The 13925-nt window shown below is 40.8% G+C and overlaps 2 protein-coding genes across 4 annotated transcripts in view; one reads left to right on the top strand and one right to left on the bottom strand.

Annotated features, from left to right (window-relative positions):
- Positions 1-5721: 5721 nt before the first annotated feature.
- On the bottom strand, positions 5722-13553 carry UQCRH (ubiquinol-cytochrome c reductase hinge protein). 3 transcript variants are annotated; one of them, XM_077752147.1, is made up of 4 exons: positions 13376-13536; positions 10117-10143; positions 9213-9374; positions 5722-5936 (listed from the first exon to the last, which is right to left on the bottom strand). In XM_077752147.1, the coding sequence occupies exons 1-4, from the start codon at positions 13427-13429 to the stop codon at positions 5904-5906; spliced, it is 276 nt and encodes a 91-aa protein (XP_077608273.1). In that variant the 5' UTR covers positions 13430-13536; the 3' UTR covers positions 5722-5903. The 3 variants fall into 3 exon arrangements, with proteins under 3 accessions (XP_077608273.1, XP_077608274.1, XP_077608272.1); XM_077752146.1 differs by lacking the exon at positions 5722-5936 and adding an exon at positions 9477-9624 and having other exon boundaries at positions 9216-9374; positions 13376-13553; XM_077752148.1 differs by lacking the exons at positions 10117-10143; positions 13376-13536 and adding an exon at positions 9477-9619.
- A 287-nt stretch (positions 13554-13840) lies between these two features.
- LRRC41 (leucine rich repeat containing 41) overlaps positions 13841-13925 on the top strand; it is a 19358-nt gene continuing 19273 nt past the window's right edge. The window contains 1 exon segment of the mRNA XM_077752142.1: positions 13841-13924. Coding sequence (XP_077608268.1) covers positions 13873-13924 — 52 coding nt within the window. The 5' untranslated portion in view covers positions 13841-13872.

The following is a 13925-nucleotide window of genomic DNA, read 5'->3' as shown; positions in this document are numbered from 1 at the left end:
TCTTAAAATTTTTTAATGTTTTTTTAAATATTTTTTTAATGTTTTATTTATTTCTGAGAGAGAGAGAGAGAGAGACAGCATGAGCAGGGGAGAGTCAGAGAGAGAGGGAGATGCAGAATCTGAAGCAGGCTCCAGGCTCTGAGCTAGCTGTCAGCACAAAGCCCCGTGTGGGGCTCGGACCCACGAACCGTGAGATCATGACCTGAGCCGTAGTCAGNAGAGCAGGGGAGGAGCAGAGAGAGAGAGGGCTGGAGGATCCAAAGTAGGCTCCATGCTGACAGCAGAGAGCCTGATGCAGGGCTTGAACTCACAAGCTGTGAGATCATAACCTGAGCTCAAGTTTGGCACTTAATCAACTGAGCCACCCAGGCACCCTTGTAAGTAAGCTATCTTTTAAATAAAATTTTTAAATGATATAAAATATTCTAGTTACCTATTTATTTACCATTTCTGGGACTGTTTGTTTCTTTGTGTAGATCAAAGTTTCCGTTTAGTTCCAAACATTTTTCCTGAAGAACTATGTTTAATATTTCTTGTAGAATCTGGGGCGCCTGGGTGGCTTAGTCAGTTAAGCTCCAACTTTTGCTTAGGTCATGATCTCGTGGTTCGTGGGTTCGGCGCCCTGCGTCAGGCTCTGTGCTGACTGCCAGCTCAGAGCCTGGAGCCTATTTCGGAGTCTGTATCTCTCTGACCCTCCCCTGCTCACGCTGTCTCTCTCTTTCTCCTAGAAATAAATAAAAATATTAAAAAAAAAATTTCTTGTAGAATCATTCAAGTCTGCTGACAATGAATTCTCTCACCTTTCGTTTGTTTAAAACATCCTTGTTTTCATTTAAGGATAATTTCACTTGATATGGAATTCTAGGATAAAAATTTCTTTCTTTCAACACTTTATTTTTTAGAGAGAGAGAAAGTGTAAGTGGGGGAGCAGGGAGAGGGTCAGAGGAAGAGAAAAAGAATCTCAAGCAGGCTCCACACTCCGTGCAGAACCCGATGTGGGGCTCAGTCCCACAACCCTGGGGTCATGACCTGAGCTAAAATGAAGATTCAACTGCTCAACCAACTGAGTCACCAGGCACTCCTTTCAAAGCTTTAAAGATGAGTTTTCTTATGAGAAGTGGATAGTAATTCTTACCATTGTGGCTCTGGTAATGGTATACATACCATGTAATGCATGTTTTCTTTTTGAGATTTTCTTTTTATCACTGTTTTTCAGCAATTTGAGAATAAGTGACTTGGTGTGATATGCTTTCTGTTTATTCTGATTGGAGTCTGTTGAGCTTCTGGGAACTGTGAATTTATAATTTTCATTAAACTTGGAAAATTTCAACCATTGTTTCAATTTTTTTTCTGTTCCAAATCATCTACCTAAGTTCTTTCATTTGTTTTGTTTCAATGTTTTATTTATTTCTGAGAGAGAGAGAGAGAGGCAGCGTGAGCAGAGGAGGGTCAGAGAGAGAGGGCTCCAGGCTCTGAGCTAGCTGTCAGCACAGAGCCGGACGCGGGGCTCGAACCCACGAACCGTGAAATCATGACCTGAGCCGAAGTCAGACGTTCAGCTGACTGAGCCACCCAGGCGCCCCTAAGTTCTTTCATTTGTAGCATTCCTTCAAATAAAATAATTTGGTATTCTTCACTACCCCCAAAATTTGTTTTTCTCTCTTCCTTCCCACCCCTCACCTTCTCTCTCTTCTGGCCATGTGATACTGTCTCACAGTTTACTTTTTCCTTGTTCATTTCTTTTTAGTGGTTTTTTTCCACTTGTTCTCAGTTTTTATAGTTTCAGTTGCTGTGTCTTCAAGAACATACCAGTACACATACACTTTTTCTTCCTCAGTGTGTAATCTTGTGTCAATCTTGTCCAGTGAAGTTTAAATTTTAGATATTGTACTTTTAAGCTCCAGAAATTCTATTTGATTTTTTTTATATTTTGCACTTCTCTCATTATGTTCATTTCCCTTAAATCCTTGGGCATATTTGTAAGAGCCCTTTCAAAGTCCTTGTCTACTATTTTCTTATCATCATATGTCTCTTTTTATTGACTATTTTTCTTCTGGTCACATTTGCCTGCTTTTGTGCATGTCTAGGAATTTGTATTGAATGCTTGGTACTACGAATTTTACATTGCTGAATGCTAGATTTTGTTGTCTTCTTTTAAAATGTGTTGGACTTCATTCCAGAAGGCAGTCAGGTTTTTTGTGAATCAGCCTGATCCTTTCAAGGCTCCTTTTTAAGATGTGGTATAGCCTGTCATGAGTAGCCTCTTTCTAGGGCTAGTTTTAGCCCTACTGCTGAAGCATCCCCTTCCGGAGTCAGTGCTCCAGGTGTTCAACAAGTTCAATAGGAATTCCCCACATTCCCCACATTAGCTGGCCCAAACTCAAACAACTCCCAGCCTTCTGTTAACCTTGGGAATTATTCAATTTATAGGTACCCAGTAATTCTTTGCCTGGCTACACAGAGTGTTGCCCTATTCAACTGCAGCTTAATATTCAACAATTGACTCAAGAATCCTCTAGGCAGAATTCTGGAGCTTTTTCTCTGCATAATTCCTCCTCTCTATGATAAAACTAATAACACGTTACTAACCATTCACTAAAATCTGAGTGATGAGTTTAGAAATGTTCCCTGTAGGATTTCAGCTTTGCTGTATGTTTGAAATTTTAATGGGCTGTTTGAAAATAATCAGATTACATACAACAAATGCAATTCCACCATTTTAAAAGGTATTTGAGATTATACATCCCCATGAAATGGGTTCTAAGTCAGAAATGGCCGGGAAATGCTGACCATCCCTGTAGCTAGGACAACATATTGAAAGAGCTTCTAGGTTCAAGTGGCACTTTGCCCCACTTTTGCAAACATAATCCTTCAGATTCTCAGAAGCTCCACCGCCATATTTTCGCCTATGAAGCTTTCTGCAATCTTACTGGCTATACTGAATATCAATTACTTCTGAAGCATAAGGTACTCATTTTGCCATGGTTCAGTTACTATCCATATGTAACTATTTGCATATAGTCTTTTTCATATGCAACCAGAGGTTGCAAACTAGCGAGCCAAAGCCAGCCCATAGATATGTTTCATTTGGCCTAATGCTTCTAAAGTTAGTTGTCCACATTTAAAAATTGGGAGATGGGGATGGGAAAAAAATAAAATTTGGGAGAGTTCACATGAAACTTGGATTTGTGGCTTCTTGCCAAGTAGTGTGGCAATACTGGATGTGTATTCCTTCACAGCAACAGCTTATGCAGTTGGAGCAGTAGTTTTCCAATGTCTACAGCACCTGCTTCCCTCAGCACTCAGGTGGTTCAGTTTGCAGTGCCTAGACTTCTGTCTAATATGGTAGCCACTAGCCACATGTGGCAATTTGAACATAAATTAATTCATATTTAATTATAAATAAATTCAGAGGCACCTAAGTGGCTCTGTTGGTTCAGCTCAGATCATGATTTCATGGTTCGTAGGTTCAAGCCCCGTGTCAGGCTCTGTGCTGATAGCTCAGAGCCTGGAGCCTGCTTTAGATTCCGTGTTTCCCTCTCTCTCTGTTCCTCTCCAGCTCATGCTCTGTTTCTCTCTCAAAAATAAACATTAAAAAGAAATTTAAAGAATAATAATAATTAAATGAATTTAAAACCTCAATACCTCAACCACATTTCAAGTGTTCAGTAGCCATGTGTGACTAGCGGCTACCATGCTGGACAATACAGAGTAGAACTTCGCCATCATTGCAGAATGTTCTGTTGGACAGTGCTGACCTAGTCAGTCTCCCTAGTTGGAAGAGAATGTTTTCCCTGTTTTTTGAGTAAGATAAGTTACTAGCAGTAATGTGGAGGCTCATCACTACTGTTTTTATGGGAAAATATGCCAAGATCTAACACTGGACATTGGCTTGTGGACCACTCACAACTCTAGCTGTTAAGTCTGAGTTCCCCTCTCTTCTGCACATTTGGAACTTACTAAAGTTTTTTGTTTTTCATAATTTCAAACTTTTACATTGATATGTCATCACCATCTAATATTCAGACTTCAAGTCTTACCAATTGCCCCAATAATGTCCTTAATAACAAAAGGATCCAGTTTGGAATCATATGTTGCATCCAATTGTCTTGTGTCTAGTTTTCTTTCTGGAGCAGTTCTTCAGTCTTTCCTTGACTTTTACCATCTTGATACAAGTGAGGATTACTTTGTGTGATATCCAGTTTTATATGTCACTCAGTTTTTACCTGGTTAGATTCAGTTTATTTTTTGCAGGAATCACAGTGATGCAGGAATCAGCAGTCCTCACTGCTGCCTATAGCCATGTGTCTCCCTGGTGGGTATGCCAGCTTTCATTTAAGCTACAGTATGTACATTCTCCTCTTGTAATATGTTATCACCTTCCTCACCTTTTTTTGTTGTTGTTCATTTTGAAAGAGAGAGCGTGCACATGCAAGTGGGGGAAGGGCAGAGAGAGAATTCCAGGCAGGCTGTTTGGCTCATGACCTGAGCCAAAGTCAGACACTTAACTGTCTGAGCCACCCAGATGCCCCTTTCACTGAACCTTTAATTGATTTGTTTATTTATATTAGTATGGATTCACGTATTATTTTATTCAATGAGTTACAAACCAATACTATCATTATGTATTTTGATGCTCAAATTGTCCCAGATTTGGCTAGTTGTTTTTGTGTTCTTCTGACATGTTCCTATCATTCTCTGCGCCTTTCTTTCTTTCTGGAACAAACAAAATGTCCCAGGCTTATCTTGTACTTTCCCAGCTCTGGAATCACCCATTCCTCCAAGAAACCCTGGTTCCTTTTATCTAAGAATGAAGCCCTCTTTGTGTGCTAACTAAAGAAATATATATTCCCTAAATATATACACACTGGCATCTGTATTTACATGGAAATCAGTATTTATTTAGATCATAAATACCTCAACACTGCTCAGTTCCTTCTGGTTTTTTCCTATTTGTAACTCCATTCTCTGCTAGCACTTATTACCTTCAATATACTTACTAGATGTCTTCCCCCCATATGTATGTAACCAGTCTTCCATTGCCAGTACCGCCTACCCAGGTACCCTTCTTTCACCCTTCTTAGAACCCAGTAACCCCCTCCTCACAAACCTATGATTGCCTCACTCCTTTCCTAAATATGTATGTATGTATGTTATTTATTTTTTTATTTTTATTTATTTCTAGGAGAGAGACAGCGTGAGCAGGGGAGGGTCAGAGAGAGAGGGAGACACAGACTCTGAAATAGGCTCCAGGCTCTGAGCTGGCAGTCAGCACAGAGCCCGACGTGGGGCTCAAACCCACGAACTGTGAGATCATGACCTAAGCGAAAGTCAGACGCTTAACCGACTAAGCCACCCAGGCGCCCCTATGTATGTTATTTCTAAGTAGGCTCCATGCTCAGCGTGAAGCCCAATGTGGGGCTTAAACTCACAACCCTGAGATCAAGACCCAAGTTGAGATCAAGAGTCAGATGCTTAACTAAGCCATCCAGGCACCCCATAAATATGTATATTGTTAAAAAGCAACCTTGTTGGACACTGAGACCAAAAACTTTGACGTCAAAAGACGCTTTTAACTGTGATAATGGCATCAAGGTAAATTTCGTATCATTAAGAGATGCATACTTGCTAGGTGATGGGTACACAGGAGTTGGTTATTCTTCTACCTAGTCTTATGCTTGAAATTTTCAAATTAAAAAAAAAAAGGACAAGAGGCAGGTCTGCAGATCACTGGCCTTTATTAAGAGGAATCATTGCTAATCACATAGAAGCTACCTGCCTAGCTAAAATACATGAGGTTCACATAAACTTACAGTTACACAAATAAACAAATGGCACGGTCAAAACCATAAGGAAATAATCCCGATGCCCAGGTGATGAAGGCTGGGGTGAAGTCTGCACACTTATTTCAAGCTGTTAAAGAGTTTGTGGGCCACCTAGATGGGGGAAAGAAAAGGATGTCATCAACTGGCAGCTTTAATGTCATGGCTTACAAGGTCCTTCATGACCCAGAACAGTACTACTGCCTCTTGTCTCTCCACACCATTCCATACACCCACACATCTCTTGAGCCCTAGTGAACACCCTTCAGTTACCTGAATACTATCTCCCTTCTACCTGGAACTCTTTCTCACTTTTTTCATCCTTTATTTTTCCTTTAGAACTTAAGTTTACATGTCTTCTTGTAGGTCTTCTCTAAACAAACTCCTATCCCCACACAAATGTGTCTCTGCTGTCTTCCCCACAGAAACTTATACCTCCCATATTAGTGTTTATTAACTCAACAACTATTTACAAAATATCTGCTATACACCAGGTATTGTTCTAGGTGCTGAGTAAGCTACAGTGGTAAACCAGGTAATATCTCTGTCTCTTAAGGAACTTACAGCATGACAGAATTATAAAATACACATAAGGTTAACTTGACAGTGATGAATGCTCTGAGGAAAATAAAGGGGGGGTGGGCTAGCAGCTTTAAACAGGAGGATCAGTAAAGGCCATCCTAAGAAGGCTACACTCAAAGAGAGTTTGCTACTCTACTAGTCTTCTACTATGCTGGCTCAATTCAGTGAAGGAAGGGACCATGCCTATCTCATCCCCAGACCTGAACCTAGTGCTTGGCTCATGCAAGTAATTAATAACATACAATTTACCATTTTAACTATTTTTTTAAAAAGTAAGCTCTATGACAAACGTGGGGCTTGAAATCACAACCCCGAAATCAAGAGTTGCACACTCCACTGAATGAGGCAGCCAAGCACCCCCATTTTAACAATTTTTAACTCTACATTTCTGTGGCATTAATTTACTGTCTAGCAATTATCAATCTCCAGAATTTTTTTCAACTTCCCAAACTGACAACCACCATTCTACTTTCTATGAATTTGACTACCCTAGGTACCTCGTAAATGGAATAATACATTTGTCTTTTCGCGATAGGTTTATTTTACTTAGCAGGTCTTCAAGCTTCATACATGTTGTAGCATGTCAGCTTCTTTCCTTTTTAAGACTGAACAATATTTCATTGTATATATATACCACCATGGACATTTGGGTTGCATCCACCTTTTAGCTATTATGAGTGCTGCTATGAACGTGCATGTACTAATCTCTACTTAAGTCCCTGAATAGTCTCAATTCTTTTGGGTATACAATCAGAAGTGGAATTGCTGGATCATATGGTAGAATTTAATTTTTTAAGTACATGATTTCTTTTTATTGCCAAATAATATCCCATCATACAGATATATTACATTTTATTATCCATATATCAATTGATGAATATTTATGTTGTTTCTACTTTCTGCCTATTATGAATAATGCTTCTATGAATATTTGTGTACAACCTTTATATACATGTTTTCATTTCTCTTGAGTATATAGGTACGAGGAGAATTACTGGGTCATGTTAACTAACTTTTTGAAGAACTGCCAGACCATTTATCTATAGGGCTATACCAATCTACATCCCCATTAGCAGTGTATGAGGTTTCCAATTGCTCCACATTTCACCAACACCGATCTATTTTTTTAATGATATGGAGAATTATAGGTGCATATTTTGTATATAAATTTTCCTTCTTTCCACTAGTTATGTAGAAAAAGGAATATAATGCCTCTATTCATATTTTATATGTAAATATATCTATGATTCCATTTTTATTTAAAAATCTGATAGTATATACAAAAACATGGTTATCTCTAGGCAGTAGAGATACTTTCCTTGATTGTCAATGTGTTTAATGGGGTACATGTGTGCATTTGTGTATTTCTACTGTATATGACAGAATTTTTTTTTTTTTTTTAAATATTTTTATTTATTTCTAGGAGAGAGAGAGAGAGACAGCGTGAGCAGGGGAGGGTCAGAGAGAAAGGGAGATACAGACTCTGAAATAGGCTCCAGGCTCTGAGCTGGCAGTCAGCACAGAGCCCGACGCGGGGCTCGAACCCATGAACCGCGAGATCATGACCTAAGTGAAAGTCGGACGCTTAACCAACTAAGCCACCCAGGCACCCCTGTATATGACAGAATTAAAACAAAACACTTATATATTGGGATTGTTGAAGCATAAATAAGCTTGGCTGAATGGAGATCATTAACTTTTTCAAGGGGGAAAATGTCATTTATTTTTCCCTTTTACTTTTTGACCCCCTTCACCCATTTCTTCCTATCTTTTTGATTATGGCTATCCTCATAGGTGAGAACTAGTATCTCATTATAGTTTTGATCTGTATTACTCTGAGGGCTAAAGGTATTAAGCACCACTTTATATACTTATTAACCAGTTTTAATATAACCAATCATATCAAACTTTTGCCTACTCTGTAATTTATTTCAAATACCTTATTCTTATATGTAAAAGAGTCAAATATAAATTTACTTAAAAAAAAAAAAAAGAAGAAGAAGGGGCACCTACGTGGGTCAGTCTGTTGAGTGTATCTGACTCTTGATTTTGGCTCAGATCATGATCTCATGCCTCGCATCAAGTTCAGCATGGAGTGCAGTGCCTGCTTGGGATTCTTTGTCTCCCTCTCTCTCTGCCCCACCCCTTTTTCTCTCTCTCTCAAAATAAATAAATAAACTTAAAAAAATAAAAATAAATAAAAAGAAAGAAAACTTTCTGGACCAACTGCTATGTATGACACATTGGAAGATATAAATTATTATTTTTTAAATGCTTAAATGCTTATTTAAAGCGCATGTGGACACGGGGACACACACACACACACGGGAGGGGCAAAGAGAGAAGGGGACAGAGAATCTGAAATAGGCTCTGTGCCAACAGCAGGGCTCAAACTCACAAACCATGAGATCATGACCTGAGCCATGAAAAGTTGGGACACTTAACCAATTGAGCTACCAAGGCGCCCCAAGGATAAAAATTATTTCAAAGTAGCCTGTTAAAGGTACAAAATCCAGCTTTCCCATTGGATTCCCAATACAAGTTGGGACATCATTCCTCTTCTTTAAGCCTCAGTTTCTTATCAATAAAATGGGGATAACAACCCCTTATCTTCAGTGAAAATAGTAGAATTAGGTAAGACTATTTACGTAAAGTGCTCAGAACTGGACTGCTCAGAACTGAACAGGCTTATATTGGACCAATAAGTAAATGCTTATTGATGGATCTGCCCTAGCATGGAATGGCTGTCAGCACCAAGTATGCCTGGCCACTATAAGTTTTCCCCTTCCTGACTTTAGGCTGACTTACACAATGGTCCCTTGCATGCAGGAAGTCAAAGAGCTCCTCTGTGCAATCCTCCTCTGTCTGTGACCTGGAGGATACGCGCTCATCACAGAGCTCTAGCCGCTCCCGAGCCTTTACACATTTCTCCAGCTGCTCGCATTGCTCTCTCACTGTTGTTAGGGGATCCTGAAGGAGAAACACAGAAAAGAACCAAAATGGGGTTACAGGAGACCCACAAACCATCTGCTTTAATACAACCACCAAACCAAGGAGCTGCCTCTGAATTACCGTGCAGAAGGCCAGCTGGCAGAGCCACACTGCCGCCAGAAATGGCAGAATGGGGTCTCCCATTCAATTCTGATGCTAAGTAGTAGGGGAAAGTTTCACATTCCTGCCTTCCAAGGTTGCCAGTATGCACTGAAAGCCTCAGTCCTATCTGAAAAACAAGGTGGTAAAGGAAACCTAGCCAAACTTGAAGTAGATCTATAGGAGGCCTTACTTGTTAACATTCTGGGAGATGTAATGTGTGTGAATATGAATTCTCCTCATCTGACAGCCAGGCCTATGCACCCCAGCTGTCCAGCTAGAAAGGCAATGTTAACATGGAGAAGGATTATATAAGAAAAGTTCCTTCCAGAATTCTTTATTAAACCACTAATAGCAGATAACTGAGCACCAGGTCCTCAAGATGCTGCCCTGCTCCCTGACACCATGACTAAAGAAGTCCCAAACCCAGAAAAGACTCAGCTTCCCAGCCTCCCTGGCTCAAGCCCAACACTCCACAGCACAGAAAGGAAGTATTAAAGGTCTTTTCTACTTCCATTTTTTCCAAGATGTCAAGTGAAGACTCCTTAAAATGCCCTTAAGAGTTTCACGAATCTCAAACTTCCTTTCACTGAGGTGGTCCCAAACCTGAGACGGTTCTTACCACTAATTCCTCCTCCTCCTCTTCCTCCTAAAAAAGGAAAACAAAATTAATGTCAGCAGCAATTTAGAAAATACATATTCCCGATCATACTGATGTTGTAATTACTGAGGATCAGCATTGTATTCTTTGTGGTTTTTTAATTTTTCTGTATTTTATGATACTTTGACATTTTAGGGCATTTGTTAATCCAGGAGAGAAATCCAGCCTGGCAGCGTTGACTAATTTCTAGAGCTAGGCAACAACTTGCCTGGGTACACATCTTTCATATGTAAACCAACCAATCTAAAACCCTTATCACCAACCACCTCCTTTATCTAACTCTCCTTCACAACCCCTGTCCTAATCACCCTAGGGCCAAGTACCAAACAACTGGAGATCGCCTCTACAGCCCAGAACCCACAGAAATTATTCAAACTATCCAATCCTAAACTTCCCAGAGCTTGCCTATCCTGCCTCACCCGTTCTTTCCCTCAGAAACCAAGAGTCTGGTTTCCCTTGCTCTCTCAGCTGGTCCAGGCACTTTCCCGTGTGGCCCTGAGTGTTGTGGCCTTTGCCCCTTCTCTTGGAACCCATAAGTAATAAACACTTCTTTCAAAAACAGTTGTCTCCATGCTTGTAACCTTACCATACCCAATTAAAACAAACCCTGAGTACATTGCAACAAGGACACCAACAAGGACACGCTATCTCACTTTCATTAGTAATAACCTAAAATGTGCAGGACACTCTAAAATTTACAAAGTACTTATCTGTAATTTGGTTAATCACAACAGCCCCTTAAAGGGCTTTCAGTTTAGAAATAACAAACACTAATTAGACATTTTTTTTTTAAGTGAGTTCTACACCCAGTGGGGCTTGAATTCACCACCCGAAGATGACAGAAAGTCACACGCTCTACAGACTGAGCCACTCAGGCACCCTTAATTAGACATTTTGTGATACAGATTCAAGCTGATGTTCACATGGAACATATGTAACTTACAGTATTTGGTTTGAAATTCTGGTACGTCTTACTATTACCGGAAATAGCTTAATTTCGTCCTTACATACCAAATGAAATTAGGAGGAAAACTAACATTTTTTCTAGACACTGAACTTGAACTGGGAATATGAAAATGGGCAAACCTAAACTCTACTTTAGCCAGTGCTTTCCAATTACTGCATTTGGCTTGCCAAACCCTCAGGACTCTTAAGTAAACTATCAGTGTTAAATGCATCCAAAGTCTAGAGTAGTCCATTCACAAACTTGGAATCACACCCTATCTATTTACTTCTGATTCAGAAGTAAACCTCAAATTTAGTGTCCTTTCTTCTAAGGAGAACAGTGTAAAAGATTCTTTATGGGAGCATCAGCATAGGCCTAAATCTCAGGCATAGCAGAGTCTGATCAGCATCCCAACCTGTCAAAAGTAAGGTGTCTGCCTTCCTGTGCATGCACATGTCCACATTTGGGGAAGGGAAAGAAAAGGTGTACTGGGGGGATGTTTTCATGTTTTCAAAATTTCCACACAATCTACTTCATTCTCATGAAAGCTGGGAGGGGTAAGGCAGATTCAACCCAGGCTTTTATTCTCACAATTAGCAAAGGTCTCTTCTAAACACAAAGATGAGTTTTAGGATGTCAAATTCCAGTTTTTCATTAAGGTTTCTTAACCTTGCTCTTAAACAAAATTCATACTGAGAAAGTTTTTTTCAGGGGCACCTGGGTGACTCAGTCAGTTGAGTGTCCAACTCTTGGTTTCAGCTCAGGTCATGATCTCACTGTTCCTGGGCTTGAGCTTCATGATGGGCTCTGTGCTGACAGTACAGAGCCTGCTTGGGATTCTCTTTCTTCCTCTTTCTCTGCCCCTCCACAGCTCTCTCTCTCAAAACAAACTCAAACGAAAAATAAAAATAAAAATCCGCCCCCCCCATTGAAATCCTAACCTGCCCAGAAACCTGAAATTTGCATCCTTGAATCAAAACCTTTGTATCATTTCCCTATCAGCAAGGCTACTACATTGATCATTTTGATAATTCTGTGTCAAAAGTATCGCAGCATGTTTCGGAAAAACAAATCCAAATACAAGTCTGAAAATGGACTACTTCATGTAAAATTTCCAGTCAATGACAAAAACCGAGGTCACACTAAATAAAAAGATTTAATGTCCAAAAGGTAGAGGTTCTTCATAAAAGACCTCAGTTTTCTTGATTTTAAAAAACTGACTGCTTTCTTTTTCTCATCTGCTGCTGTGGTGAGCCCTACTGAACTTTCAGGTATACTTCTGCTGGACTTCCTGAGGCAAGCTCCATTTCATTCTGGTCCTCTTTCTGAAAATAAGAAGACTAGGAAATAACATAGGATCAACTAGTTTCCAACTACTCTGAACCCATAAATCCAGAACAGCTGCCCAGAAATGACTAGAAAACGAAGGATAGGAAATGTGATTGGAAACCAAAAGTCAGCTGGCTTCTCTAAAGCTGTGTGGCACTGCGGCTAAGTCTTGGCTCTGGAACCTTGTGGCTCAGGTTCAATTCCTCGCTCCATGATTTCTTAGGTGTGGTCCTTAGAAAAGATATATAACCTCTCCATGCTAGTTTCCACATCTGTAAAAGGACAACAGTAATAGTACCTAATACTCACCTCATAGGACTATGGTGTGGCTTAAATGAATTAGCACATATAAAGAGCTTGGAATAGTAAGCAGTCAATACATCATTATACTGGAATTCTTCCTCTGGGAAAGAGCTCCCCCTTCCATACTCACAGAATTATACTGCACATTCCTACACTGTCCCCCAAAATACCTGCCACCCCCCCCCAAAGAAAAAGAAATCACTTCTTCACAGAAACTAGTATAAGGCCAGATCTCTGGAACCTCAGGAGAACATGTGGCAGGATCCCTGACCTGAGCGAAGGGAAGCACTAGGGTTGGCCCGCTTGCTCCCTGCACTTGTCAAGCCAGGATCTCAGAACACCTGATTGACTAAAAATACAGATCTTATTTTTACAAAAACTCAGGCCACACAGCATTTGCGCTCTCCTTAAACTGTCACCGCATTCACAAAAGGGGTACACCAAGGCCCAGAGAAAAGCTAGTCCTCTACCTTCCCAAGATGAATCAACGAATTCTGGGGATGGGTCGAGGGAACCGGTAATGCAGACCGTGGAAACCCTAAGGACGAATCCAAGGCCAAACAGGGCCCCGCGTGTATTTTGGCGGGCTTGGTCTTAAACCTCAGGGCAGTGAAGAGGGCCGAGTCGGCCGCCTTGCCTTACCTCTTTGGGATCTCCGGACCCTGTCAGCATCTTTTGCTCGTCCTCCAGCCCCATGTTCCGCTACGGTTCCGAATTCAACACCAGCAACAACAGCGGCACCTATTCCACTTCAGGATCAAGAAGGACTTGTAAGGGTCACTCAGCGGATATCCGGCGATCTGGCCGGAAGTGCGGCAGACTCGTCGTGGTAGCGAACACACGCTCGGATTGGCATATACTACCGTCCACAGGCAGGGGACAGGGGGAGCTGGTATTTGTGCCTAAGGAGGATTTGCTAAGAAATATCCCCTTAACCGCGCCAGAGCCAAATACATTGATATACGAATTTATTTAAAATATTGGCTCCTAAGAGACTTGGTAAAAATGTGGATTTATTCGATATTCCTTTAGAGCAGTTCTCAGTCTTCCCCACATCGCTGATGAAACCGTCCTAACTGCTGACCTTTTCAAGATGGCGGCCCACGGGTGCCACTCTCGGGCTCGCGCACCTCCCCAAGATGGCGGCGCCCGAGGCCTGGCGCGCCCGGAGTTGCTGGTTCTGTGAGGTAGC

This window comes from Crocuta crocuta, unplaced genomic scaffold, assembly GCF_008692635.1.
Source record: "Crocuta crocuta isolate KB4526 unplaced genomic scaffold, BGI_CrCroc_1.0 scaffold367, whole genome shotgun sequence".
Lineage (NCBI taxonomy): Eukaryota > Metazoa > Chordata > Mammalia > Carnivora > Hyaenidae > Crocuta > Crocuta crocuta.
Note: the sequence above shows the minus strand (reverse complement) of the source record. Positions and strands in the feature narration are given on the sequence as shown.

Bases quoted from the DNA above. Each gene is read 5' to 3' on its own strand.
- UQCRH (XM_077752146.1), bottom strand. From the start codon at position 13,429: ATGGGGCTGGAGGACGAGCAAAAGATGCTGACAGGGTCCGGAGATCCC. The intron at 10,144-13,375 runs GTAAGGCAAGGC...TTCCTTTTTTAG, and splicing joins GGTCCGGAGATCCCAAAGAG to GAGGAAGAGGAGGAGGAGGA. The intron at 9,375-9,476 runs GTAATTCAGAGG...TTTCTCCTTCAG, and splicing joins GCCAGCTGGCCTTCTGCACG to GATCCCCTAACAACAGTGAG.